At 45.5% G+C, this 27290-nt stretch overlaps 1 protein-coding gene across 2 annotated transcripts in view; it reads left to right on the forward strand.

Annotated features, from left to right (window-relative positions):
- Positions 1-22864, forward strand: part of sbf2 (SET binding factor 2) — a 78823-nt gene extending 55959 nt beyond the window's left edge. Inside the window, exons 18-42 of one of the 2 annotated variants that reach the window (XM_076155630.1) lie at positions 2372-2542; positions 3174-3445; positions 4288-4460; positions 4752-4825; positions 6979-7174; positions 7277-7404; positions 8307-8482; positions 8673-8806; positions 9254-9455; positions 10007-10203; positions 10815-10955; positions 12174-12257; positions 13294-13368; positions 14355-14533; positions 14624-14800; positions 15283-15384; positions 17332-17517; positions 18566-18692; positions 18875-19002; positions 19163-19387; positions 19494-19601; positions 19864-20054; positions 21046-21133; positions 21216-21347; positions 21552-22864. In XM_076155630.1, the coding sequence (XP_076011745.1) occupies positions 2372-2542; positions 3174-3445; positions 4288-4460; positions 4752-4825; positions 6979-7174; positions 7277-7404; positions 8307-8482; positions 8673-8806; positions 9254-9455; positions 10007-10203; positions 10815-10955; positions 12174-12257; positions 13294-13368; positions 14355-14533; positions 14624-14800; positions 15283-15384; positions 17332-17517; positions 18566-18692; positions 18875-19002; positions 19163-19387; positions 19494-19601; positions 19864-20054; positions 21046-21133; positions 21216-21347; positions 21552-21650 (3765 nt within the window). In that variant the 3' untranslated portion in view covers positions 21651-22864. The remainder of the gene's footprint in view (positions 1-2371; positions 2543-3173; positions 3446-4287; positions 4461-4751; positions 4826-6978; positions 7175-7276; positions 7405-8306; positions 8483-8672; positions 8807-9253; positions 9456-10006; positions 10204-10814; positions 10956-12173; positions 12258-13293; positions 13369-14354; positions 14534-14623; positions 14801-15282; positions 15385-17331; positions 17518-18565; positions 18693-18874; positions 19003-19162; positions 19388-19493; positions 19602-19863; positions 20055-21045; positions 21134-21215; positions 21348-21551) is intronic. The other variant, XM_076155631.1, reaches the window with a different exon arrangement.
- The last annotated feature ends 4426 nt before the right edge of the window (positions 22865-27290 follow it).

Below are 27290 nucleotides of genomic sequence, written 5' to 3' on the forward strand. Positions count from 1 at the left end.
CTGTACTAGCCAGTTTCTCTTCAGTCTCCCCTCGCTGTTTTCCTCCTTGTTTTTTTCTTCTCGGCCCTGCATTCCTCCTTTTCATGAGTCAACACACGCAGCCAGATGAGTCCGATAGTGGTCGACTCCCTCCCTCTTCATACCCCCCGTCTTCCCTTCCTTCTTCTTCCTCTCTTTCTCTTTTCTTTTTCTGTCCTTCCTTGTCCTCCTCCTCGGCCATCCGTCTTCTGTGCGTCTCTGTGGGATCTTGGTATTATCACTTTGGGGAGAGCCGACCCTGGTCACAATGACCTGCACACGTCTGACAAGTGGAAAACAGCACAACTAGACTGGAGTTTTAGTATGTAGAAAAACACACACTGCAGCCCCCCCTTTACACAAACACACCCTCACGCACAGCCACACACACCATAGGCTGCAGGACACTAACATACATGTTCGTTACCTATGAATGTTCACGGTTCATTCATCTTCATGTATCTAATCTACAGGAGTAATGACATGTGTGTTACCAGGCTCATTAGAACCTCTCTCCTCCTCTAACCGTGTCTGGCCACCGGATATTTGTTCTCGTCTTTTCATGCGGGGTTATTCTGTACTCATTTACTCAGCATGCCGAGTTCCTCCGATAGCAAAGTGTAGCTAATCATCGCCATTTCTGGAGTGAAACGGGATCAACTAAACAAACTCCCATTAGTCTCGTGTTAATGTCGTCTAATGATGTACTGCAAGGCTTCTCTGGCACAACAGAGGTAATTTATGCATGTAATGAACCTGTTTCAGATGGATAAGAGGAGCAGGATTTATGGTGTAGGAGCTGTGTTTACTGAAGGCCAGCAGGAGCCAAATAGTAGCACATACAGGCTGAACACACTTCCTTACCCTTATATTGTCATTCTTTTACACCTTGCAGTAATGGACGATCTTCAACTAAAAGATAGGGTGGGTTGTCACTGTCAAGGTCCAGGTTGCTACAAGTTGCAACTCCTGATTCTGTTAACCTTATTCCTGAAAGTGAGCAGGGCGGCGGTGCAAGGTGACTTTATCTCACTCATGCAGTTGCACCTGACGGATCTCCTCAATGTGTTAACAGTCCTCAGTATCCAAATACAGATCACATGTTCATGCGAGGTGTAAGTGGAGTCCATGTGAAGGCTAAAGAGGACTTTGTTGTTCCTGACCCTTCGGCACATAAAGTCGGTCATCTTTGTCCGTGACGAGCCGCAAACGCACCCCAGCATCATGTGACCGGTCGAGCTCCCTCCTCCTGGTACCGCCACAATGAGTCGACCAATCAGAGCTCATTTGCATTCTGTCAATGCGCACACAAAACAGGTCGTTCTCCTCTGGAAAACTGGACTCGGCGATGCTAGTGGATTCTTTTGCAATCTAATAATTTAAGTGAAACACGGTAGATTCTCCCACAATAGTTTTCCCAAGCTGGTTAACGTACATTCCTTTGTAAAACCCTCAGGAGCAACAAATTGTAGACCTGTAATGTGTAGCTACGAGAGCCAAATATTGGAACAGCTGAGGTTTGGACTCCTGTGGACCTGCTCCCCATGTTAACAGTGCCCCTCTGTGTGTGTAGTCCCCCCCCCTCCCTCCTGCCAGCTGCTCCATCATCTGGCTCCTGGCCCATCACACTGGGAATAGAGCTGTTTCGGTTCTGTCTTCTAGCAATACTAACTACACAAGTGTTCATCCTGTGAAGTGATAATGGAAGCTGATGTATCGAGTCGAGCTGGGGGGAAGAAATCAGAAGCTAATCTAATAACAGGCATTCATGGTGGGCTTTCCTAAGTGGTGCATGTTGGTTTGTGGCTGTGTTGGCTCACACGCTGCCCTTGCTTGGAGCAGGATGGCTGTGGTTTGATATTGTTTCCCCAGCACTGCTGTGCAGTCCAAGCTTGCAGTTATGATAACTTATAAAGTTTGGTCATTTACGTGCCATTCAGGAAATGATTTTTCCAAGAGCAGGTGCTTTACTCTTCAGCCCAAACCCACAAAGAAACGATAACAGTCCATCCACACATGCTAAAGAAAGTGGGGTTAAGTTAGGACCCACTAAGAATGATTGATTTGACTTAAAGAGCCGCTGCAGGTTAGTGTTTGATTCTGCTTCTCCTCAGCATGTTGGAAGCAGTTCCACCTCCCCACTACAGACCTATGGAAAACAAATCTATGGGATCAAATCTGTCCACGAGTTACAAACGTGACCTCAAATGTGACTCATCGGCTCCACTCACACTCATGTCCAAAGTTGTATTGAATTCACAGAGGATGCTCTCTCTCTCCTCCCTCTCTCTCCTCTTGGTGGAAATACTCTTAAGGCTTTCCTCCTCATTGTCCTGACGTTTTGTCTTTACAGAAATTGGTGGCTGGGGTGAATCAGTTTGCCTACACGTGCATACAGGACCATCCCATCTGGACCAACCAGCAGTTCTGGGAAGCCACGTTCTACAGTGAGGTCCAGAGCCAGATCAGAGCCCTGTACCTGAACACCTTAGAGGAAAAAGGCATCATTACTGCCAGGCTAAAGGTGAAATGACTGTGATAATGATTACTGTAGCATCTTTGATTCTGTAAACAGCAGCCGCCATTCCAATTAGGTGTTGTTCTATTCTTCTGCAGTTCTTATGTAATTCTGTGTTATGTTAGTCCAGTGTTCTTCAGTCTGGGGATTGGAACTGTTAACAGTTAATTGTAATTAATTTATGATCCACTGGAGATCATTTTGTGGGGTCACAACATATTTCTTTTGCTTTGAAGAGGTTTTAATTTGTAGACCAAAACAAATAAATCAGTAAGGGAAGGGAGACTTGTTATTTGGTTGAACTCTTCCCCTCTCTGCTTGTCACCACTTATTGGCCCCTTAAGAAGCATTGCTTCATTTTAACACTATCGACGTCACACTTTCAGACAGTCTCCAAATTCTGCACAACACAACACAACTGTCTAATCAGACTTTCCAGCCATTAAGAAACTCTTTGCCCACTTCCTTTGATTTGTTTCCAACTATTTGCTCTGCACAAAATAAAACCAGAGAAAAAGGTTTATGAAATGTTTACTTCTTTGAAATCCGCTAGTATCATCTTCTTTAGCTAATGTTTACTAGACTACAACAAGCTTCCAATCCAGTTCTAATACATCCATGTATCTGACCCCTCCAGGACCAGAGTGCAGTGCTTGCAGCTGGCAGAGGTGAGGAGCAGACGGCCATGGATCTGGCCGCTGAGCAGCTGCGCTCGTGGCCCAACCTGAGCAAGGAGAAGCAGCAGGAGCTGGTGAAGAATGAGGAGAACACGGTCTTCAGCCAGGCCATCCACTACGCCAGTCTCATGGTTTACCTGCTGGTCCCTCTGGACACGAGCAAGAACAAGCTGCTCCGCAACGCCCCTGTGGCTGACTGGGAGAGCGGCAGCAACAGCATCGTCACCAACAGGTCAGGAGGAGGAAGTGAATGTGAATCATCTTTCTGGTGCCCTTGTCGCCCACGATAACCGAACATGTGCTTTTATGACCGGAACATGTTTTTGGCTCTTCTGTCATTTCAATGGTAGAGTGATCAGTTTGATCTGGGGGAAGGTTTGTTGTTTTGGGAATATGTGTGTATCTCTTAATAAAGTGATGATAAGTATGTGGGTGGATGTGGCATCAGACCCAGGTACATGATACCTTCTCATTGAGCCAAATTGACCTCAGCACATCGTGTATCCGGCCCACTCCATCCTCTGGGGTTAAACTTCTGCTTCACTAAATGGACTGAAGTTCATTTGCTTCTGTTGGGATGTTTAAAGCCCTCAGGGAGTCTCTAATGGGGCTTCAATCCTCTCAACCAAACCAAACAAACAAGTGTAGAGGTGGAAATGTGCTCTGCAGTAACTGGTCGGCTAAATCTGTCTGGTAGGATCACTTACCAGTGTTCTTTGCTTTGGTTTCAGGAATATCTGTTTTTATTTAACAACTATAGCTATTGAAACAGGCCATGTTAACCATCCAAACATCGTGTTCCCGAGCTCTTGGAAACAAACACAATGTTAAACTTTTAATCTTTGTTGTGTGCCCAGGCTAATTCGATCGTGCCAAAATAATTGTCTTAAATTTTTTACTTTCATGTTTCCTCCAGACTTGTTTTGTTTGTCTCATAGGACATTTGGATCTCATCACCTGCTTTTTATTTTATTGAGTTGGGTGGTTACATCACTGTTCTGTTGAAAAAGCTCAGCTCATTTTTTTGGCTAAGACAGAAGCCACATTTGTAATCTGTGTATTCCGATTCTACAGCATGGCTGGTAGCGTAGCAGAAAGCTTCGACACTGAAAGTGGATTTGAGGAGTCTGAGAACAACGACATGGCCAACTCTGTGGTCAGGTTTGTTGCCCGCTTCATCGACAAAGTGTGCACAGAGAGCGGAGTAACCCAGGACCACATCAAGAGCCTGCACAGCATGATCCCAGGTACAGCACCCACTCACAACACCCATCACCTTCATTCACCGGCCACGTCACACACTGACACTCTGTCCTAATTCCCCCAGCTTTATACTGTGTGTGTGTGTTTCTGTGTGTTCTAAGCACAGGCCAGTGTTCACAGAGTCCCCTGAGCTGATTAACTCTTGACATGTTACCTGTAAATACATGCTGTAGCTCTGTTCCAGCTCAGTAACTGTGGCATTGTTTACATGTGTGTGTCCATGTGTGTGCTTGTAAGTGTACATTTGGTAATAGATCTCAACTTGTGCCACACAGGCATCGTGGCCATGCAGATGGAGGCTTTGGAGGCCGTCCACAGGGAAAGCAGGAGGTTGCCGCCCATTCAGAAGGTGAGTGCTGCCCTGCTCTGGGCTGCAGGGGACAGACAGACGTCTGCTTTGCTGCTACATGGCAGGTGGTGGATCATGTGTCTCAATCTGTTGAAGCCCTAAAATGTTATGTTAGCTTAGTGATTGGTACATTTCCTAACCTTCAAAATCCATAATTGAGCAGGATTCTTTCCTAAAGTGAGCCAAAATGGATGTATTTCCAAATTCTATATTTTTGTACAGAATTTATGTACACATTATTAAGTATTGAAATGAAGAATTTGAGCATAATTGGCAATATAGTATAGTTTATTTTGTAATGTAGCGGTGAGGTCAGTGTTGATTCTTATTGATGATTGATTTATTATTGAATGATAAATTCAATCAATTGAATGAGAAGATGTTTAATGATGCAGATTTGTTTCTAAGCACACATCCTACCCCTGAATAATGTCCACATGCTCAGTCTGATGTGGTGTTAGCTGTCTTGTGCCAGGATCACTCAGCAGTGTTTTCCATTCATCTTTACGTTTTCATATTTTGCCAGTTGGTCTTTGGACCATTCTGAGCTCGGTGCCTGCCTCCTCTCACACACAATCGTACACACATACAAACATCCTGCCTGTCTTGGAAGCAACCTGGAAATCATGGTGAGCAGTCTGGGCAGATGTCTGCTGTACTGTGTGGCTAACACCTTAGACTTTTATGTGTTGGACAAAGGTTCTGTGTTGGACTGCCAAATGCAAAAAGCATGCCAAATACTAAAAAGTGTGTAAACGACACTGATGCTGGGTTTTTGTCAAGTTGTAATAGTTGTGGTAATGTTCTCAATAACATGAATAATACCAGTGGATGCTTCTAGTATGCAGCCTTAATAGTAAGCTTTGCTCACCGCAGTAACGAGCTGCACAGGGACGAGACTCTCAGGTCTTGTTGTCCATTTTCCCAGGAAGGGTTTGGCCTCACTGAGAAATGGTGTGAATGATCCAGTATCCCGCCTCATTCTCGCTTGTGCAAGTGGAATAACTTATAGCTCATAGCAGTGCAGAGTGCATCGTCCACTATATTGATGACCACTTCTTAAGAAAAGGGAACAGAAAGCAGTGTTTACTGTTAAACACGTGTCATGCCAACGTTTTGCCTTCTGCTTTCACTGCTGATCTCTTCCAATCATCAACCCCAAAACCACAGAGCTTCACAGAGCTGAGATTCAATGTTTCAATATTATTGCTAAGAATTATCATTCACGTTATCGCAATGACACAATTCACTCTCCCTCACCAGGGCAAGCTTCGCTCCCTGGTAGTAGTACCGCCGGCTCCATCATGCGTGCTTACAGATGCAGTTTGCGATCTCTGTGGGGCTGTTAGAGGGATCACTGCAGCAGTGACTCCTACTGATCGGTCAGTGCACCTGCATGAAGCAGAGGTGGATCTGCGCGGAATAGCCTGAGCCTTCTGTTACCAAGGAAACCAGGCAGTAGGCAGTAGGCACCACGTCTGCACGTCTGCAGGGAGCAGTGCATGCAGATGGAGTACAGGGGGAATAAACTCAGTAGAATAAACACAAACACACAGGCATTAAGAGTGGGAGTGAATATTTACATGGATAAATAGCTGCAAAAAACGTTCCAGCTGAAAAACCGAGTATTGAGATGCGTAATTGGTTTCCATGGAGAATATGCGCTTGCTTTAGTTAGCACAGTTGGATATGCTGCCTCTGCTAACTGGCAGTGTGTGTTCTCATACATGATGCAGTGATTTGATTTGAAAATGATAGTACTGACTTTTACTATTTTACAATGTTTTTACATGTTATCCACTGACAGAAAGTGTTTTGTGCTCTGTGATTTTCACTACCAACATAATCTAAGGGGCTAAGGGGCTAAGGGGCCTGTACTACGAAGCTAGATTAAGGGCCCAGCTCGCTAACTTCAGGCTCAAGTCTGATCCTCACTTCTGAACGCGCGGTGTCACCGCGGTAACCTGTGCTCCACTGCGTTGTGATACTGATTGAGCCTGATTGCGAGGTTCAGATTTTGGCAAGTCAGCTAATGCAAACAAAGCCGAGGGCTTAAGCTTCCTTCATGGTACAGACCCCAGATGTCTTCATGACTGTGTGTGAGTTTGGCAATCGACCCAGTTGATGAGTAATTGATGTGTTTCCCCCCTCAGCCTAAGATTCTGCGGCCAGCTTTGCTTCCTGGGGAGGAGTTTGTGTCAGAAGGGTTGCGGGTGCTTCTGGATGCTGACGGCAGGGAGGAGGCCACCGGGGGCCTGCTGGGGGGGCCACACATCCTGCCAGCAGAGGGAGCCCTCTTCCTCACTACGTACCGCATCATCTTCAAAGGCATTCCCCATGACCCATTAGGTAACTACAGATTTAAAGTCATAAAGAAATGTATACATATATGTGATTCTTTCACGCACCAATCCCAGTTGTGTGACTTTGTTTTTGTCTGTGTGCATCCAGTGGGGGAGCAAGCAGTGATCAGGGCTTTCCCAGTGTCCACTCTGACCAAAGAGAAGAAGATCAGCATCCAGAACCAGCTGCAACAAAACATGCAAGAAGGCCTGCAGCTCCGCTCTGCATGCTTCCAGGTAAACACAGCAGCAGCATTCTGATATCAGTTGCCCATGGAATGACACAGTGATTTCCACTCAATCATTCAAATAACTATAATGAGAAACAGAGAAACCTCTTTTTAGTGTGTCCTGCTCATAGAGGCAGAACCAATAGTCAATAAAAATAAAACATAAGCACATATAATCTTAAATTGACCAAAACAATCAGAGTCTGCAAACAATTCTTATCCAGATTATTGAAATCATCAATCAGTTCTGAGAATATACCCAGAGATACCAAGGATTCAAGCTTTGGAAGCTGCTGAAAGTGATTTCAAGATGCTGCAGGAAATTGATTGTGAAATCACATTGTTAACAAATCCCCACTGTCATATTACAAGATGACACGATCCCAGCCGGGATGGTCCATCAAAAACAGGCACTGTGTGTGGAAAACAGTGATGTCCGCTCATCTGCGGTCACCAAGTCTGTGAGACAAAGTGTGTGAAGAGATGGACTGCTGTGGTTAATTTGTCTTGACTGAGATTGCACTTGTATTCCTGTAAACAAGGATGCTTGAATTCCAGTCATCATCCAGTATAATGCTTCTTTTGGTTTGCTAAGCATGTGTTTTTAGTTGATGCATGTAGTTCTGTGAATTTTTATTGCTGATTCCTACCTTTTTAGTAACAGGGATGGTGCAAGTAGCCATGTGACTCACACACTTACTGGAATGTGTGGGTGTGTTAACGTGTTATTGCGTGATCATTTATCTTATCTTATTTTACTTTTTTAAATGTATGAACTGTGATCTTCATCAATCCATTAACACGTCCCTTATTTAGATTAATGTGTAAAGGTGATCGTAATGATATTTAGAAGTCAAATTTGTTTCTGAACCGTTTTTGAAGAGTAACTTTGGCCGATATCTCTTTCAGTTGATCAAAGTGGCGTTTGATGAGGAGGTGAGCTCAGAGATGGTGGAAATCTTCCGGAAGCACCTCCAGAGGATCCGCTACCCACAATCCATCTTCAGTTTCTTTGCATTTGCGGCAGGACAAACTGCACCTCAGCTTATCCTCCCCAAGCAGAAGGAGAGGAACACTGGCTTCAGGTTTGTGGTTTATGAATCCCCCTTCATAGCGATGGGCCCAAACAAAACAGTTGTAAATAAACATACTGTAAATCAGCATGAAATTATTACATTTGAAATCATACCTCCCAGAAAATCGTCCTATCTGATACAGAAACTCGTATGATAATAAGAAACTATGTTGCTGTCTGTCCCGTACTCCTCCTCACAGAACGCTGTCCAAGACTATCGTCAAAGGAGCCAAGAGGGCCGGAAAGATCACCATGGGCCGGGGTGGCCAGACCACACTGAAGAAGAACGAGCGAGGCAGCAGAATGACCTGGCATGAGGATGATGACATTTCAAGTGAGAGCAATGACACATTTATTCAACATGGGTCAAAGGGAAGTGGGGGTGTTTTTTCAAATCCTGACTGTTGTTGATGGTTTGTATGCTGGGGTGTGTGTGTGCAGCTGTGTGGGAGAGGAAATAACAGAATCATGTTAAGAAAATGAGAAAGACGTAAGGTTCACGGGAGGCGCCAAGATAAAACACCACTCGGCTTTGCTCCCTGCTAGCGGCACTTTCAGCTAGATCTCGCATTCCTTGCACTGCTGTCTCCTACTGGTCAGTTGAGGTGCCTGCATGGAGGAGGGAAGGATGTGGGAGGAAGAGCGTGAGCCTTCCACACATTCCACCCTCCCTGGGAAGCTCCAGGTGTTGGATTCAGAGGCAGCGCGTGGCTCTCTGCATGGCCCCTCAGCACAGGGTGTGGAAATGTCATTTAACGTTGTGTAAATGTTTGTGTTCCAGTATCAGACGATGGCGAGCCACCACCCAGCAGCACTTTGCGAGCGTCAGAGAAGTCCACCATGGAGCAGCTGGTGGAGCAATCCTGTTTCCGCGACTACCAGCGCCTGGGCCTGGGCACCATCACTGCCAGCTCATCCCGCTCCAAATCAGGGGAGCAGTTCAGAATCACAGCTGTGAACAGACTCTACTCCCTGTGTCGCAGGTATGCCACTTCATCGCCTCACTCATGGGGACCTGCTGCCAGTTAAATGGCTTTAGCTGCAACAGGCCTCAGCTTGCCACAAGACACAGGCCAGAAACCTGCTGATCTATGCTGATTGCACCGGTTTCAACACTGCTGTGCTCAGTGTATTGATTTCCAGGATTTGTAGCTCTGCCGGAAGATTTGTAAGCCCAACTATGTCTGAATGCCAGTGGGGAGTCCCATTTACCTGGATTATCCATGCTGACTTGTAACTTGAGACTTCCAGATTATATAAGGTTATACAAAAACAGATAGCAGTCAAACAATTATTTATAAATCAACACCACTCAGGTTACTTTAGCAAGAGAAACCAATAATGAAGGTTCCTGTCTGTCTCAGATTGTCACGGATTGCTTTTTCAAAACATTATAGCACATCCATTAAGTTGTAGCAGTCACTGTGTCAGTATGACAACACGTTCCATTGTGTAGATGTAAAGAAGGGCACGATTTTAGAGCCTCTTTGTAGTCACATCTCAGTCTCAGTCAATGTGTTCTTCTTCCTGTCAGTTACCCCGGGCTGCTGGTGGTTCCTCAGGCTATACAGGACAGCAGTTTGCACAAAGTGTCCCGCTGCTACCGACACAACCGCCTACCTGTGGTGTGCTGGAAGCATCCGCGTACCAAAGCTGTGCTGCTGCGCTCCGGAGGCTTCCACGGCAAGAGTGTGGTGGGACTGTTCAAGTCACAGAACCCGACATCACCAGGTGTGTACACAGCAGGCTGGAGTTACACACACACACACACACACACACACACACACACACACACACACACACACACACACCTTTGATATCCCATCTTTCTGTAATACTCTTTATTTCTTTTGTGCTTACATGATACAAGACATTGTAGGAGACTTCACCATCTGGACTCATTACTTTAGCCAAGTCACAACACTTGGCTCGCCAATTAAGCTAATTAGCCTGCCTGGGTATCTGTGGGCAGATCTACAGAGTTAGATCTCTAAATTAGACAAACTAGCATAGAGTTTTTCAGTTATTCACCAAGTGAGGAAACTGGTAAACAACAACAACAACAACAACATTGATTTACTAGTTCTTGGGGGTTTTTGTGTTCAATGACTATGGCTTTTGTGATTCTTTGCTAGCTAACAGGTGGCAATGGCTACTCAGCTAACTATCACTAACTAGCTTGAAATTATGAATCAATTTATTAGCAAGATTGCTTTTGCATATAAGGTTGAAGTAGGTTGAACTAAATTGCTGTTTAATAAAACACTGTATATGTCTGTAACTTTGAACACATTTTAAACAGTGGTTGTTATTTGAGTCTAACTGGAATCCTCTGCCTTCAGCTCAGGCCGCGTCCTCTGAATTGTCAAGCAGTCTGGAGCAGGAGAAGTACCTGCAGGCCATCCTGGACTCCATTCCCATCTACTTCAAAATGAACGGAAACAGCACGTTGTCCAACCGCTCCCTCATCGGCCTCTCACCAGGTAAACACACACACACACACACACTAACTTCACATCAGTTTTCTGTGTGTGGCTTTGACTCAAGGATAGTAGATACATTTCAGACGGGAGGAAGTGTGTACATAAGGAATAAATTAAAAATCTGATTTAAAGTTGCATCCTCTGCAACCTTCATTTCCTCTTTATAGCGACGTTTATGTGTCAATTTGCAGAAGTATAAATCCAGCTTTAGGCTCGAGGCAGCAGATGAATCCTCGCCCTTTCACTAGGATAAGAAAAAACTCACTGACCTTCACTTTCTATACATTAGACACACACATATAACTTTTTGATTGGTGAGTCTTGAAATGTTTTTTAAGCTCTGCATGTGAGGACCAACTCATAACTGTCCTCCATACCAACAAGACATCAGATGAGCGCCTGCTTTAGTGCCTGACCTAAATTTGTTCGTCATCCTCGGCTGTACCGTGGGAAAAACTGAGTTTGTCTGCAGAGGTCATCGATTAAAGGCCACATAGAGACAAAAAACTGCAGACTCGCACTCTGCAGAATTATTTTAGTTCACTCCAGACCTGTTTTCCTCTTTGGTTCCCTTTGTGTTTGCTGTTTGTCCTGCTCAGAAGTTATTTTTCAGCTGCTTATCTTGTGAACTTCTTTCTGTGCATCCATGTGTGCGTCTTGTGTGTGTGTGGGAGTGTGTGTGTGTGTGTTTCACAGACTGTATTTGGTGACTTTTAGGAAGGAACTACAATACAATAAAACATTATGTAAGAAACAACCTGGGGTCAGTGCCTCATCCATCCATCTCCTGCAACTTCAGCTCCTTCCAGCACACTGAACACACACACACTGTAGCTGAAGCGGTGCCCAGGATGCTGACACACTCTTCCAGTCAAATTGTTCCTTGTTTAACCATGTTGTGTGTTTTGCCTGTGGGAACCGGGTTTAAAGCTCTCCACATCACGATTAATGACATCACCCTTTGGTATTTCAGTAGATCTAAGACTGTCAGGATTGGATTACAGGCTACTCAATGGGGAAATTGGATTTACTTCATTTGTGTAGAGTCAGGATGAGTTCAGAGTGAACACTGGTCAGAGTTTGTTTACATGTTTGTCCATTTGCTTTGTTTCTATCCCTTCCTTGGTGTTAATAGTATACTGTATAATAAAACACCTTCATAAAGCTGGCGTCACTGTTGACACTTAATCATGTCATGTGTGTGTTTGCCGCCTGCAGGCAGTGAAAGAAGGACATCCAGGATGTCAAAGATGACTCCTGTTCACTTAGACCTTCCATTCTCAAACAGCTTCACCAGAGGAGGTGAGTGTTTCCCTCCATACTGCCCATCTGAACCTTCAAACACTGAAGCTTTGATGTCATTATTAACAGGTTACAAGTGTGAAGATAACAGAATCTCATTTTAGATGGTTCAGGTCCAGTTCAGCTCATTGTCCCGTTTGTCTACAGTAACAGATCACATTCACATTTTATTTTGCATTCCAAGTAAAATCATCAGGAAAAATGGTGAATAACAGAATAAACAACAGATAGTATTTAATAATTTTCCAATTTCCTCAAATGGAAAATGAGAAATGCTTTTATATGGAGAATGTTTTTGCTCCTAGTTGTTTGTTTTTGTCCCCATACTTTACTATAGTAACCATAGTACATCTTGTTACATCTACCTCACTGTCACATGAGTCTTTTACCGGCTCATGGGGCCGATCTAAGTATTAATCTTGTGTAAGCTGTAAACTGACACATTATTATGGAATGTGACCCCTGGAGAGGAAATGTGTGTATTGTTACTTGCTGTGATTGTTTTGTCTTGGCTGGAGGATATGGTCGGTGTGTTGGTGCTTGTCTGGAGTGTTTGTCACTGCTGTAGATGAAGGTCAAAGGTTAAAAAGCTTCTAAAACTGACTGTGGTTTTCTGCTCACACACATTAAAGTACTGTGAACAGGAGGCTCTCTCCTGTGTTTACTCACGCAAAGCAGCATCGTCATGGTAATGAATGAAGTGTCGGATAATAACTGGACTGTAACTCTGCCTCATACTTTTTCTTCACACCATCAATCATAACCACTGGAATTCATGTTCATGCTTGCTGTAACAATTGTTCTCTTGATCTTTCAAACAGACAAGTTAATGTTTTACATTCTGTCGCATTTCATGGAACATTACAATCTTTTGACCTTCTAGCAGTCGTGCCCTCGCCCATGTGTGCCTGTGTTTCTGTGATCTGAAGCCATTGCAGCGCGGGGCGTGCGTCAGGATGTGATGTCCGTGTTTTGTTAATGTGATTTTTGTTTTCCTTGCCCTTCTCCCTTCCCTCCTCTTCATCAACCACCACAGTGCTTGAGTACAGGGATAAACTTTTCACTCACTCAAACCAAAAACCTGGCAGTAAGGGGAGAAATCACAATCAAGGTAGAGTGGAACTGCCGCTTTCCCCTGCCACATCTCTTAAAGTGCTCTGTCTAACTGCACCCAAGCTTCATCGCTTCGCCATTCTCTAACCTGCACAAGTGCTCACTAACCAGGTCATGTAGTACACTATGCACAATGCTGTAATCTCTTCACAAAGAACTGTGATACATAGTCATCACGGCTGACATTGTGGATGCCCCTCTGGAGTCTGTGGTTTTACACAAACCACAGTTGACAAGTGTCTGCTCAGCAGGTCAGCTAACTGCTCAGCTAACTGTTGAGGGAAGGAAGCGGTTTGTCATGCAGTGAAGAACATGAATCACACACAATAAGGCCCTTTGGTCATGTCCATCAGCGTACAGGCATCTTGGATAATCTGTAAATTTGACTCAGAGGAATTGGGATACAGATAATGGGATTATGAATGTCACACATGCTCTGATTGTGTGATGACTGTTACGATTGGTTTCATCTATTGCTGGAAAGGGTCAAATCTGTTTATCTCATCATGTCTAAGCTGCAGCCATCATGTGAAGCCTCAGGTGTAAACAACAGATTGATCACTGGCCTCCAGGGTCACAAACAGCTGTCCTCAGTGAAGTGAAACTGAAAGGGGCCAGGAGTGATTTCAGTGAAAAGTCCTTTCCTTCCCGATTGAGGGTCACGTTGTTCGGGAGGCAGTGCATGATGGTTTTTCGGAGAAATGGTTTCTATCCTTGTTGACTCACATTGCTTAGACATTCCAGCAACTTCTGCTTTTAATATCTCAGCACCCAAATCACAGAGGCAAGTGCATTTCTGGTGGAATGAGATAATGAAGGTGTTTACATAATGGCTGTTGTAGTGCTGTGCATGTAACGTAGTCGGCATGTCATGTGTTGTTCATCATTCAGTCTCAGTTTGTTTGACATCATGTGTACATCCGTGGCATTCTTACAGACCAGCTCCTGCTCGTTTGACTGTTGTTTGCGTGGATGTGTTTGCAGGCATGTGGGCCAGCCTGCGCTCCAGCAGCAGACTCGGCCATCACCAGACTGTAGCAGATGTGGGGTCCAGGCTCGCAGGGAAGGATTTGGCGCCTCCTGCTGGTAGCATCAGCCTGCAGGCAAAGCTCCTCAAACAGCAAGCTGCCCTCTACATCTTTGGAGAGAAGTCCCATCTGAGGGTGAGGAGGAGCAGTGTGCTCAGTCCTTAAAACTCATTGAACGTATTAATCAAATAATAGTTCAGTTTTAACTTGTCTCTCCTTTGACAGGGCTTAAAGGTGGATGCATCTCTGAACTGTGAACTGGTGCCTGTGGACTTTGCAGACACACGGCAGGTGAAATCTGCCTTTAAGAAGTTACTGAGGGCCTGTGCCCCCAGTGCCACATCCGCTGATGCAGAGGACTCCTTCCTCAAAGCTTTAGAGGACTCTGAATGGATCCTACAGGTGAAACACACGTGCAACACATTTGCCATCATTTTCTTTACATACCATTATGCAGAGCAGTGCAATGACCCAGGGTCGGCTTCTGAAAACTGTGAGAATGTGCCAGCAGCTCCTTCTGCTCATCCTGCCAGGATAAATCAACTCTGAAGCTATTTTCCCAAGGGAATGGTTAAATATATACAGCATGTATCTGTATACACAACTGCTGGGAGCCTTTACCAGGCTGCTTATCGAATTGACCCCAAAGACGTGTCCTTACATTAAATATGTCATAGACTTAAGAGCCATAAAATCTGTGGGAAACTCTTCAGAGGCAATAAGCAGAACTGAGTTAGGCACGTTGCACGTTTCATTCATTTATCAATGCTACAAATATGGTCATGTAAAGTCAAAAGTGATTAATTGTAAAATGTGTGTCTGTGTGTGTGTGTCTGTGTGTGTGTATCTGTGTGTGTGTGATTACATTTGTCAAACTCCAACAGCTTCACAAGATCCTGCAGCTGGCACTGATTCCGGTGGAGCTTCTGGACAGCGGTTCATCTGTTCTCCTCAGCCTGGAGGACGGCTGGGACATTACAACACAAGTGAGGACAATACATACATACCTATGTGAAGTAGGACACAGGGATGTGGAGGAGAGACGAGGAGAAGAGGGCAGAGTAGCACACAAGAGGGAAAGTGAAAGGGAGGGTCAAGGTGGTGGACTGGTGACGATTTAGGTGCAGAAATAATATCAGCTTAATAAAAGTAATAAAGTCAGGCATTGGGTTAAATTTGCTTGACTTTCCTGATTGAGATCAATGTCTTGCTTTTGAAATCGTGGGGAAATGCCCGACAGTCCAATATAAACTGATCATTAAAGAAAGATTCAGGGGGAATTTCAGGTAAATTAAGTCCATTTTAAGGGTTTTTCCCCGTTCCAAACTGGCTTGAGTAATCACACTAACGAATGAACCAATAGATACACACTAATCATAACCTCATGGTGGAGGTCTCGCACTGTTTACGAGTTCCTGGCTCCAAAAACAAATGACTTATCCCTCAGTTCAACTCTCCAATAAACTTAGTTACAATGCAAACTATCAAACTCTCAACCCTAACCTCCTTTGAAGTGTCTCTATTTCATGATCCTTAATAGAATAATATGTTGATAAATCCTTTAATGTCACTCGTTAACCACTAGAACATTGTGACAGACACAGATGGCATTCATGCTGAGTCCGTTTATGAATGAGCCACATGTGAATCATAATCTGGCCCACGCTTCTCACACCAGCTCGTCTCCCCGTAGGTTTTTTTCACTTTTCACCCAAAGATGAATTTAGAACATTCTGGCCCTTATGTCACTGATTTGTTCTGATTCCAGTGTCTGGTTGTGATTTCTGAACATGTAAACAAAAGTCTGGTTTTATCCTCATCACGTGTCGTCTTCTTCTCGTTGCCACACTCAGCGCTTCATCACATTTCTGCGCCCTGAGCTCATATTTTCCATGTCGACCTGTTAAGTGAGCACGTTTGTGTTGCGAGCGCGTGTCCTTCCAATGTGTTTACAGGGATTTTAAGGCCTTGGGCTGCCGTTTAAAAGCAACCGTGTCTGAGTCCCCTATGCCAAGCACGTGTTAGGCCCGGAGCATCTCGCTCCACGGGCCTTCATCAACCAGGGTCCACATCAGGTCCACACGGGCAAATGGGCTCCATATGTTCTGGCTCCGGCTCTCTGCCTCGCACCATAGACACCCAGCAGACAGGAAGCAGAGCCGTCTTGCTTTCTCTCTACACTCTTGCTTTTGTTTCTCTGCTTCTTCTCCCCCGTCTAAGCCTCCTCCCCCCTCCTCTACCCCCTACCCAGCTTCTCCTTCACGTAAATCTTCTACTAAAATTGTTATAGACTAGCAGTAATCTTCGCAGGGGGGGTGGAGGTTCTGTACCACGCAGGGCTGGATGTTCTACTAAACCCCCTCTGGAAAGCATGAAGTGTTTTTCCCGCTCATTCCACACGCGTTCGGGCTCATTAGCTGTGTTGGAGGAGACACTGGCAGGGAAGCGGGCCAACCATGTGCATGTGCAGACAAGTGGTGCTCAACTGCTGTTTTGCAGTTTGGGCTCAAGTGTGCCTGAATATTTTACTGGGCTGTTATATAAATGTTATTGATAGCAGATGATCATGATTCTAACCTCGCCTCATCAGAACATTGGTCACTCTAGAAGAGGATGCAGATAAAGAGAGGCATCCGCTCATGCTCACTTTTTGGCAACATTAGTCTGTTGTCTAAATGGAAAGCTTTAAACTGATGTCTCACACACACGTCTCTTCCTCAAGTGTCAGCAGCTGTGCTCTGCATCTCACAGTCGTCACACACACACACACACTCCCCACCTCCACCACTTTCCTTGGCCAATTTAATGTGTATATTTAGGTTTTGACCCCAGATAAAGAGGTTATAAAGTGTAGGTCTTAGATAGAAGCTCATTATTAAGTCAATGTGCTCATCTTTATATTGTTTCTCTTCCTTCGTTCCTGCCCCCTACAGGTTGTGTCTTTGGTGCAGCTGCTGAGCGATCCCTTCTACCGGACGTTGGAGGGTTTTCAGGTGCTGCTAGAGAAGGAGTGGCTCTCCTTTGGCCACAAGTTCAGCCAGAGAAGCAACCTGAGCCCCAGCAGCCAGGGCAGCGGCTTCACCCCCATCTTCCTCCAGTTCCTAGACTGCGTGCACCAGGTGAGCCTTACACCCCCGCTGTGCTGCAGAGGCCCCCCCCCCCTGCAGTCCAGCATCTGTGTCACTGTTTTGTAACCTCTGCGCTGTAAAACACTTCATACCTTTGTCATGAGCTCAGCACATTCCTCCAAAGAGCAGAGGGGAAGAGGAAAGGAGGCGAGAAATTCAGCTGTCGTTATCTATACATTTGTTTTAGTTTTACAGGTTGCATTCCCCGCACTGGATAAGTAATTTAGACAGTGTAGTGCACCGGGGAGTGTGCGGGGAGGCTGCTGCCCAGATGGTCCGTGAACCCAGTGGTCATGCTTGCGTGTTCAGGCATCCCTTTGCATTTCAGGGGGTGTTTAAAGCTACATGTGGAAAATCTCAGGTTTGGGGATTGAGGGGGGTTAAGGGGGCGGATGGCGGGGGTTTAAGGGGGGGATGGCGGGGGGTTAAGGGGGCGGATGGCGGGGGGCTAGGGGGGTGGAGATGGAGGGTTCAGATCGGATCTAGAGAAGTAGGTCCGCCCTGAAATGCTAACTTTAGAAGAATGTCGTGTTTCGTGTCTCCCGGGGTTTTTTGCCGATCCACTCCCATACACTTACATCAACACATAGTTGTTGCATTTGTCTTTTGAAACTGCAGTCTTGGCAACTGCGACATCTTGGCGAGGGTCCTGGGGTCTGGAGAGCTATAAACAGGGAGGGGAGAGGAGAGGAGATTCGGACAAGCACTGAAAATAGAAGTGCCTCATCTCCAAACCAGCTGTTGTTTTTGCCAACGAGCCCCAGGTGGTCTGAAATATTCGGAGCATCACTGAGGTCCTCGCTCCGCTTGGCCATCTCACACCACTGGGTCTGAACAATGGCCCTGTAGTGCTGCTGGCTGGGGCTGGATAGTGTCTGGTGGTGATGATATCTCTGACCTTTAACCCCCCCCAAGGGCAGGAGATGATTCTTGCTGTAATTCAGGCTCAGGAGAGATTCAGACACGATCCAGCTGTCACGCACGCTGACCTCTCTCTGTGTGTGTCTGTGTATGTGTGTGTGTGTGTGTGTCATTGCAGATTGTGGCGCAGCATCCTCTGGAGTTTGAGTTTAATCAGTATTATTTGAAGTTCCTGGCTTATCATCACATCTCTAACCGCTTCAAGAACTTCCTGTTGGACTCGGACTATGAGCGTTTGGAACACGGTCCGTTACCCCGGAAACTCAGACCGGGGGGATTTTTTTTATAAATCTTCATCATTTCTTAATCTGATCAATAAAAAACAACTTTAATGTTCAAATAGTCATTAGATTTGTTTTGAAAGCTAAGATGTTCTTGTCAGATGTTTCACACAGGACTTTCTCTTTTGACGCTGTGTTTCCCACAGGCTTGTTGTTTGAGGATAAAGGTGACAAACACGCCCGGAGAGGCATCTGTATCTGGGAGGGCATCAACAGAATGCACAGGAGGAGTCCCATCTTCTTCAACTACCTGTACAACCCATCAGAGACCGAGGTGAGGGTCAGACATGGTTTCTACCATCAGGACGACCCTGGAACAGTCACAAAATGGCCTAAAACTTATTTCAGACAGAATTATGAGGGTTCCCTGTGCAAGAGTGCCAACCACACAACTGTAGTTAGAGTATCCTGTAACTGTGATTTTTCTCTTCTAGGTGACACTGAAGCCGTCCATCGGCGTCCCCAGCCTGAGTAAATGGGACTTCTTCACAGACGAGACTCTCTCCACGGGGCCTTGTTACGACTGGAGGATGATGGCGGTGAGGCTGGAGACCACAGAGGAGGCAGACTCCCTCTCCAACAGCAAGAGGAGGATCGTGTGGCCGTGTTACAGCAGCGTCAGCCGCGCACAGCCCGACGCCATCACCAAACTCCTCGCTGTAAGTGTTTCTTACTGCAAAAGATGGCCTACTGATGCATTTCCTGTTTGGATCTTGTACGGCGCCTCACATTTGTCCTCATTCCTGTTTGTTATTGGTTCTGCAGGACATTGAGAAGCTGGAGGGTGAACTAAACCAGGCACCTGAGAAGTGGCAGACCACCCTGGAGAGAGTCCGCATCAGTATCCAGGAAGACCTCAAGCAGGAAGGAAACGTAAGTGAGAGTAATCATCATGTCAGGACTCATGAGCGGCTGCTGGCTCCTCCAGCCTGGACGGTCGGCTCTGCCAGTGTTGGGCAGAGAGATCGAGTGCTTGTCGTCATAGGGATTTTGTCCTTGGGGCTACAGGAGCAACTCCTGCTGGACGGCCCAGGGCACTGGCATGGAGGAACGCAGGATCTGGGGGGGATGGCTGGTGAAAGAGAGCCGGTGTCTCTTTGGTGTCTCTCATTATTGGTGTCCTCTTGTGTTGCAGCTCCGTAAGCAGTCCATGTCCATCTCAGGCCTCATTCCCACCTCCAGCATGCAGGCGTTCCAGCGGCGCTCCATGCTGCACCTGCCAGACAGCGGGGCGGTGGAGGACCAAAGCCCCGCCACAGCCAACGGGATCAACCGCCGCGCCGCAACACTTTACAACCAGTTCACCCCCAAGAGTGAAGAAAACAGGTGGGTCATCATCTTCTGTCCCAAACTCCCACAGCAGATCTCCCCTGCGACGTTCCACACTTGATTCACTTCCAACCGCTGCCTGGAGCCGGTCCAGGTCTGTAAGGTGACTCAGGCCTGTGGTATGTGTGTGTGTCATGTTTTTGAGAAATGTCTGCACTCTGTTAACTCTGGGTGTGTGTGTGTGTGTGCTCTCACCATGACTGGGAGGTTAAAGTGCAACTCCTACTTTTGTTTTAAGAGATTCTTCAGGCTTGACTTCATTCTGTCCGTCACCTTAGAGGGGCAAAGGTCACAAGTTACATTCTTTGGTTGCTCTATAGCTGTAAGTCATCTGATTTCCGGTTAAAGGGAAGCATACAGATACTTTATTGTTTTTGTTATTGCAGCTAATGGTTGTGTGTGATTGACAGGTTGACACAGATCAGAGTGGGTTCTATAGCTGAGAGGAAGTCGACCCTGGAATCCTGCAAATAGGAATTTCTGCGTGTTGCCGTTACAAAACAATGCAAATACTTAGATCAAATTGCTTCCATCTGTCAAATCGCGTTTGCAACGTTAAACAGGGAACACGATGTACTGAACACACAGCGCTGCACTCCTACATATGGAGAAAGTTGTTTTTCAGGCCCTGGTGATGAGCCGGGGGGATTTGTTCCTGCCGTCAAGCTCCGGCAGGAATTATGAGCTGAGAAAAGAACTGATGAGTGAAGGCGTCACGTGCGTCAACACGGTCACGGCTTCATCCGTCACCCAAACAGTTTAAGGGTACAGAAGGGTTTTTGTTGAACACTCTGAGGGGCTGCGTGGCTCGGGATGGTAGAGCGGTCGACTCCAGGGAATCTGAAGGTTCCTGTTTAGATTGAGAGCCTGGTTGTTGTTGAGCAAGACACTGAACCCCTAAACTGCTCCTCCTGTGCAGGTTTGCTCCTCACATGCTTCTCTCCTGCCATCAGTGTGTGAACGAGTGTTGCCTGTGCTTGTTTTCCAGGTCTTATGAGGGGATTCTGTACAAGCGTGGAGCTCTGCTGAAGGGATGGAAGCCTCGCTGGTTTGTGTTGGACATAACAAAACATCAGGTCAGTGCACAAACATCAGCACAGCCACATTTAAGTGTTTGTCTAAGTGTCAGGCAGCAGGATCACACATGCGTCTTCACAGCTGAGGTATTACGACACCGGGGAAGACACCAACTGCAGAGGCCACATCGATCTGGCTGAGGTGGAGTCCGTGGTGATCGCCGCCCCGACGATAGGAGCGCCCAAACACATCAGTGACAAGGCCTTCTTTGATGTGAGTACAGTACAGACGCTTGATATCATGGTGGTTGTTTTCACTCAGCACTGAATTTGTCCAAATGTTTCATCAACAACGAAGTTTTCAGGCGTATGTAAACAAAGTGAATCAGAGTCAGATATCAGATGTTGTGTGTTGAAGTGTCTGGTAGGCGTTCCGTCTCCCACTCATCCATGCTTGACCTGATTTATGCTCCGACAGCTGAAGACCAGCAAACGCTTTTACAACTTCTGCGCCTCGGATGCGCCCAGTGCCCAGTTGTGGATGGATAAGATCCAGAACTGCATCTCTGACGCATGAGCGGAGAGCCACGGACCCTGACTGCTGAGGTTAACGTTATATCATGAACACCCGACAAGACAACCTCACACACGTCAGCTTCCAGATGTCATCAACACGGGACCACAGCGAACAAAGTGCCTGGTAGAGGAGGAGGAGGAGGAGGAGGAGGAGGAATCCCGTCGCTCCACCTCTCTGCCTGTGATTTGGATGCTCGTAGCGCTGTCATCGCCCTGCACAGCGGCGTGGGGCAGAGCCGGGTTGAGCGTGGCACTTTGTCTCTGCTGACAGGGAGGAAATGAAGACGAGCTGATGTTTTCAGGACTGCACTACAGAGGAAAGGCTCTCCTACTTAAGCTATTCATAGAGCAAAGCAATATCACTGGCCAATCAAAACTGTGGGCTCAATTTTAGAATTCAACGACGGAAACATCGCCTATGAAAGAATTCCTGTGCGATATTTTACGAGGAGGAAATGTTATCGCTGCTTCAGAATCTTTATGAACCGCCAAAAAAAACTCAGATTATAATGCACAATATGAAACGGCAAGTTGTTTGCACTTCTCTCTAAAGTATGCACTTCTCACTCCTTATCACATATAGATTTTCTAACACGGATGCAGACGGCAGAGGCTTCAGGCAATAATACTTTACATTCTGTACATAAGAGATCTCCTCCGGACGGATTCAATGAAGAGTTTGCACAGTAAAGTTCAAAAGAGTTACCTGACATTTTTCTATTTAAAAAAAAACAAAAACAAAGTGACATTCTCTCTCTTTTGTTGAATGTTTTTTGACTTTAACATGTTTTGTCCTCATGTAAATTATTATTTTTTAATTAAAAAGTGTAACTGTGTGTGTGTGTGTCTGTGTGTCTGTGTGTGTGTGTGTGGTGGCTCCATGTTTTCTGTAAATATCTTGCGTGACATTTCATTTTATACGTGTCGACTTTTCTAATGGTGATTCTAATGTACCTCTCTTTTTTTTTTTTAACCTGTTGTTGTCGGTGCAAACACCCGAGTGGCCTGTTCTTTATTTGTGACGAAGCGTTTTCTCACTGTCGGTGTCTTTTTAAGGGCTTTTAAAGAGGTAAAGCAGTTTATCGCATCTCATCTGTTTCCTGTGCATCTTATACAGTTCCATTAAGACAAATGGAACTTTTCTTACTGTATCTTTGTACCATGTTTTGTGGTGACACTAATGTTTTTGAAATAAATCAATCATTCTGAACCTTTTACAGTTTTTTTTTTTCATTTCCTAACTGTAAACTACAATAATCTGTAAACAGTGGTGAGGACTCGGGGCTACATTCTGACTTTGATAGTCAGTATAATCATTTCCATCTACACAAATCGCACAAGCTTTCATTATTTTATTTACTACAGGAAACTATGGAGTCCAAGCAAAGGCATTGGTGCCAAAGTGGAGTTACAAGTCTTCCATTACGTCAAACTGAGCCTCAAATCAGCAAAGTCCTGAAAGTAGGTCAATGCCACTGGACGTCACCTGTTGATACATTTTGCATTGTTTGTGTCGTCTTTGATAGGAGGAGCAGTTTGATCAATCGTGCAATGACCGATGGACTTATATTTGTTTTAGACGAGCTTGTGTAGGACTGTATAGGGATGAGCTGAGTATGAAACAGGACTCGGCCTCTGTGGCTCCCTGGTTCAGCACCCAGCAGGACTCCTGTGGTCTTGAGCGTTGACTTGAAACACGTCTTAAAAACTTGGGTGAGTTGTTTCTTAGAGGAAGCTGGATGTCAGAGGAGGGTCGGAGGTTACAGAGGGAGGTGTGAGTTCCTTTAAGTTCCCCCAGCTGTCCTGTACTGGCAGCAGGTGCAAAGCAACAGCAGGCAAACATCTGGGCAGTGAACTCCATATTTAGCCTCTTTCTTTAGGGACGGAGCTTAGGAGCTCTGCCTGCTAACAGAGCGACGGCGGAGCGGAAGTTATCTCCATCAGGACTCTGTGGAATGGCATGTTTGGAATCAGGGGGTCTTACTCCACACTCATGTGATTGTTTTTCCAAAACAGGGACCCGGGACTCCAGTCGGACATGTTTACTGTGAGGAGGGAGAAGACTTTCATGTCTCCAGTTCGGACTGGGTACAGTTCCAGAGCAATAAAAGATAAATAACAGCAGACTATATTATTATTTTATCATGGAAACTGCTGGAAAGAATTTGTTGGCAAAGGTTCTATGCTGTATCAGGATAGGAGACTTTGGGACATTGATTCACCAGCGTGTGGGGTCTGTGAGACCGTGAGAGATCATTATGTATCTGGGTCAAGGGGGGCCCCCAACGGATGTGAGATACAGAAAAACCAACAAAACAAACCGCCTCACGGAAGTTTCTGGGGTCTAAGAGGACACTGGACCCAAACCCAAACCCAAACCTAGCCTGAGATGAACAAGAACATGGTCCGAAGTTCATCTGGCATTACTGTTCTTGGTCTTGCTCTTCCTCTTCCTCCTTGTCCACCTCCTCTTCCACATCCTCTTCCTCTGCCTCTCAGATTGTTGCTATCAACATTCGATGCACCTGTGCCTCCTGCGCACTGGCAGCTGTCTCATTCTGTACAGATGACCACATCATTAGAAACAAGTGTGAACAATTACGAGTGTGTTGTAGTTGTGTTTAACTTGTCACCCTTGGTTACCGTTGTGCAACACAAGTGCAACACAAGTGCAACACAGTGCGAAACGTGTTTTATGAATGAGAACGTGCTTTGGGTTTTGCAGGAACACGGAAGGAGATTTGCAAAAGGTTCCTAACTACCTGAGCTTGTTTAAGCTTTTGCCAAAAGAGAAATTCACACCTGTGAGCGTTGGGTTCAGATAATGGGGTTTAGTGTTTTAGCAAATTCCGAAAAACTGTAATGCAGATGATTGCTGCTCTCTGATGACTGAAGCGAGCTCGTGTTGTCCTGAAGAGCCGCTCTGTTCTTGCTGTTGTGTGCTGTGATTGTGTGGAACTTGGCACGGTGCTTCTCTAGAGTTCGGTGCGATCGCTCTTTGTTGGCTCGGTCGCTGCTCTCACATGACAAGACAAATCAAAAGCGCTCTGTAAATGTAAGCTAGCGTGTATGTGTTGGTTTTGGATCGTGTGCTGTGCGTGTACAGTCACAGCTGCAGTCTGAGAGGGAATAGGACCGGCTAATGAGTCTGTCCACTGGCTCCACAACACCCCAGTGACAAATGACTCTTACATAACTGATTTGTTTGCTTTGTCTTCCAAATCCAGTTGTCCACGTAGCAATGTTCCATTTCCTGGGTCCGACCGGCATGTGGGACTCATTGGTTCACCTCTTTTCCAGGTGTTGGAGCTGGAGAGAGAGCCTGTTTAGACCTTAATGACCCCTGACCTCACGTGGACTTGAGCCTTTGGACCTCAAGAGACTTCACACAAGGGATGTGGCCTCGAGTCAGTTTGTTTTTCCGGATTCTCTTCTATCTGCGCCGTCTTGTTGCCTCCTTGTTTTCCTGCTTGTTCCAATTCAATCATCTCGCTCCACCCTAGGAATAAGGATGAAGTCAGCTGCCTTCAGAACAATGTGGTCACGGTGAGAGATGAGTTAATGCATGAAGCAGGATGATCTTATCTGGACTCTGCCCGCTTACGGTCAATAGCAGAGCCTGATTTCAGATGTGATTTGTAGCTCTCAGCCTCGTCCCGGCCCTGATGTTGATGTTAGGTGACACACAGTTTCTCGTCAACCATTCAAACATGCGAACCCATCGGGGCGATGAGGTCAGCGTGGGAAGACGTCTCACCCAGAAAACAGGCATCTGTCCGACATTTTTGCACCATCAGACAATCCCGAAGAATGTTCCCAAATCTGTTTGCATGAGGATATTTAAGACAGGAATCAGATAAATTGGTTACAGGCTTTAAGGTACTTTTGGGACACATGGTGAAACGGCTTAGAGATATCCTTATTTTTGGAATGCTGAGGCTTGTGCTACTTAGTTATGGAGATAAGAACCCCTCGTTTCTGAGAATAGCATCTTTAGTAAGGACCACATGTTTCTACACATCCTGGGATATAAATACATTTTATGACACATTTGTGACCAGCAAACACTTAAACAAGCACAAGTGCCTGAGTCACCACACCCAGGTTCTGTTTGGCAGACAGGCGTGTGGAACGAGAGGCCTCAGTTTGTCTCCGTGGGTCCGCAGCCATGGTTACATGCGATATCACAGAAGTATTATTCCATCTTGACTCAACTCTCATCCTGTTGTTCCCCCATACAAATAAGGATGAAGTCAGCTGCCGTCAGCACTTTGTCTCATTTCATCAGTTGGATCTATTATTTATGGTGCGTATATATTTGGTGATGTCATTAAGATTGACTCCAAACAAAGGAGGTGGGCTTTACGTGTTTCTGTGCACTTATCCAACAGTAAAATCATGTAGAATGAAATGATAAAGTAAAGGAGTTGCTGTATGGATAGTTTGATCTTATGCTGGTAAAGGAGGATCATTGTGGCTCACAGTCTGTCTCTGTCTGATCGTATCTGTAAAGCAGCAGCATGAAGAGATCTGTATGGTGCTGATTGTTAGCTTATTGTATGAATGCAAGTTCTTATCTGATCTTCAGCTCCCACACGCTGAACTTGGGTTGAACCATCTCTTGCTGACGCGGTGGATTCGTGTCTTTTAGAAGGAAAAATAAAAGTGCAGGTTGCCTGGCAAAGACAAACACTGTTTTGATATTTAACTCAATAATATGAGGGTGGGTGAGGTAACGCTAAGGTGCAGGAGGAGGAACAGAGCTCCTTTGTTTTACATTTGTTTTGATATGAGGACAGAGCAGAGTGGATACATTGCTCTGTCTGTTATTCTTTTTTCTTTCCCTTTTCAAATATTTTTGATTCTATTGTTCTTCTTCCAATTCATTTCTTTCACTTTTTACTTTATCTCTAATTTTATTCCATTTTATTTCCCCCGATTTTTATCTCTGCATGCATTAATTTATTGTTTTAGGTAGATTTGAAAGTTTTCTGTTTTTCTTTCATCTCATGTCGTATTTAGTCAAACTCTCCTGTAAAGTACATGCAGCCAATGTATGAGCAGTAGTGTAATATATTTGATGAATGATTGATTGATACATCTCTGTTATTGTGCGTGTCAAAAGCTGCTGCAGGAACATTCAGCTCAAACAGTTTACAGTGTAACATAGTGTGCTTATGGTGACCCCTGCTGGCCGGATGCAGACAGTGCACATCGAGCCTTGTTGCTGTGATTACTTGTTAGTTTCAAGTCGCCGGTTCTTCTTTATCTTCTGGTCTTTTTGCACCATAATACATCCCGATGTTCAGGAATTTCTCCTGGTTTTCATGCTTCAGCTCCTAATCAGGTAGGACTTACGGTTTTTGCAGGAGAGCCTCTTATTCTCTGTGTGGTTTTCAGGCATCTTCAGCCTTCACAGTCTCAGCTCTGTGTCTCTGCTTAATTGGCATAAAGTTGTTTATGTTGTGTTTTTACTCAAACTGCTTGTAACTTTATTCAGGTACAGAAAACAATCAGACATTTTTCGGGCCTTCAGGCTTCAATCTTTCAGGGTTTTTCCAGCATCTACACATTCTGTACGTCAATGCTTCCAATTTTTAAGTTTCTCAGCCAATCCCTATTAAAAAACATTAAAATTTCC

This window comes from Genypterus blacodes, unplaced genomic scaffold (assembly GCF_046128005.1).
Source record: "Genypterus blacodes isolate CSIRO-AG114 ecotype Tasmania unplaced genomic scaffold, CSIRO-AGI_Gbla_v1 ptg000067l_1, whole genome shotgun sequence".
In the NCBI taxonomy this organism is placed as follows: Eukaryota; Metazoa; Chordata; class Actinopteri; order Ophidiiformes; family Ophidiidae; genus Genypterus; species Genypterus blacodes.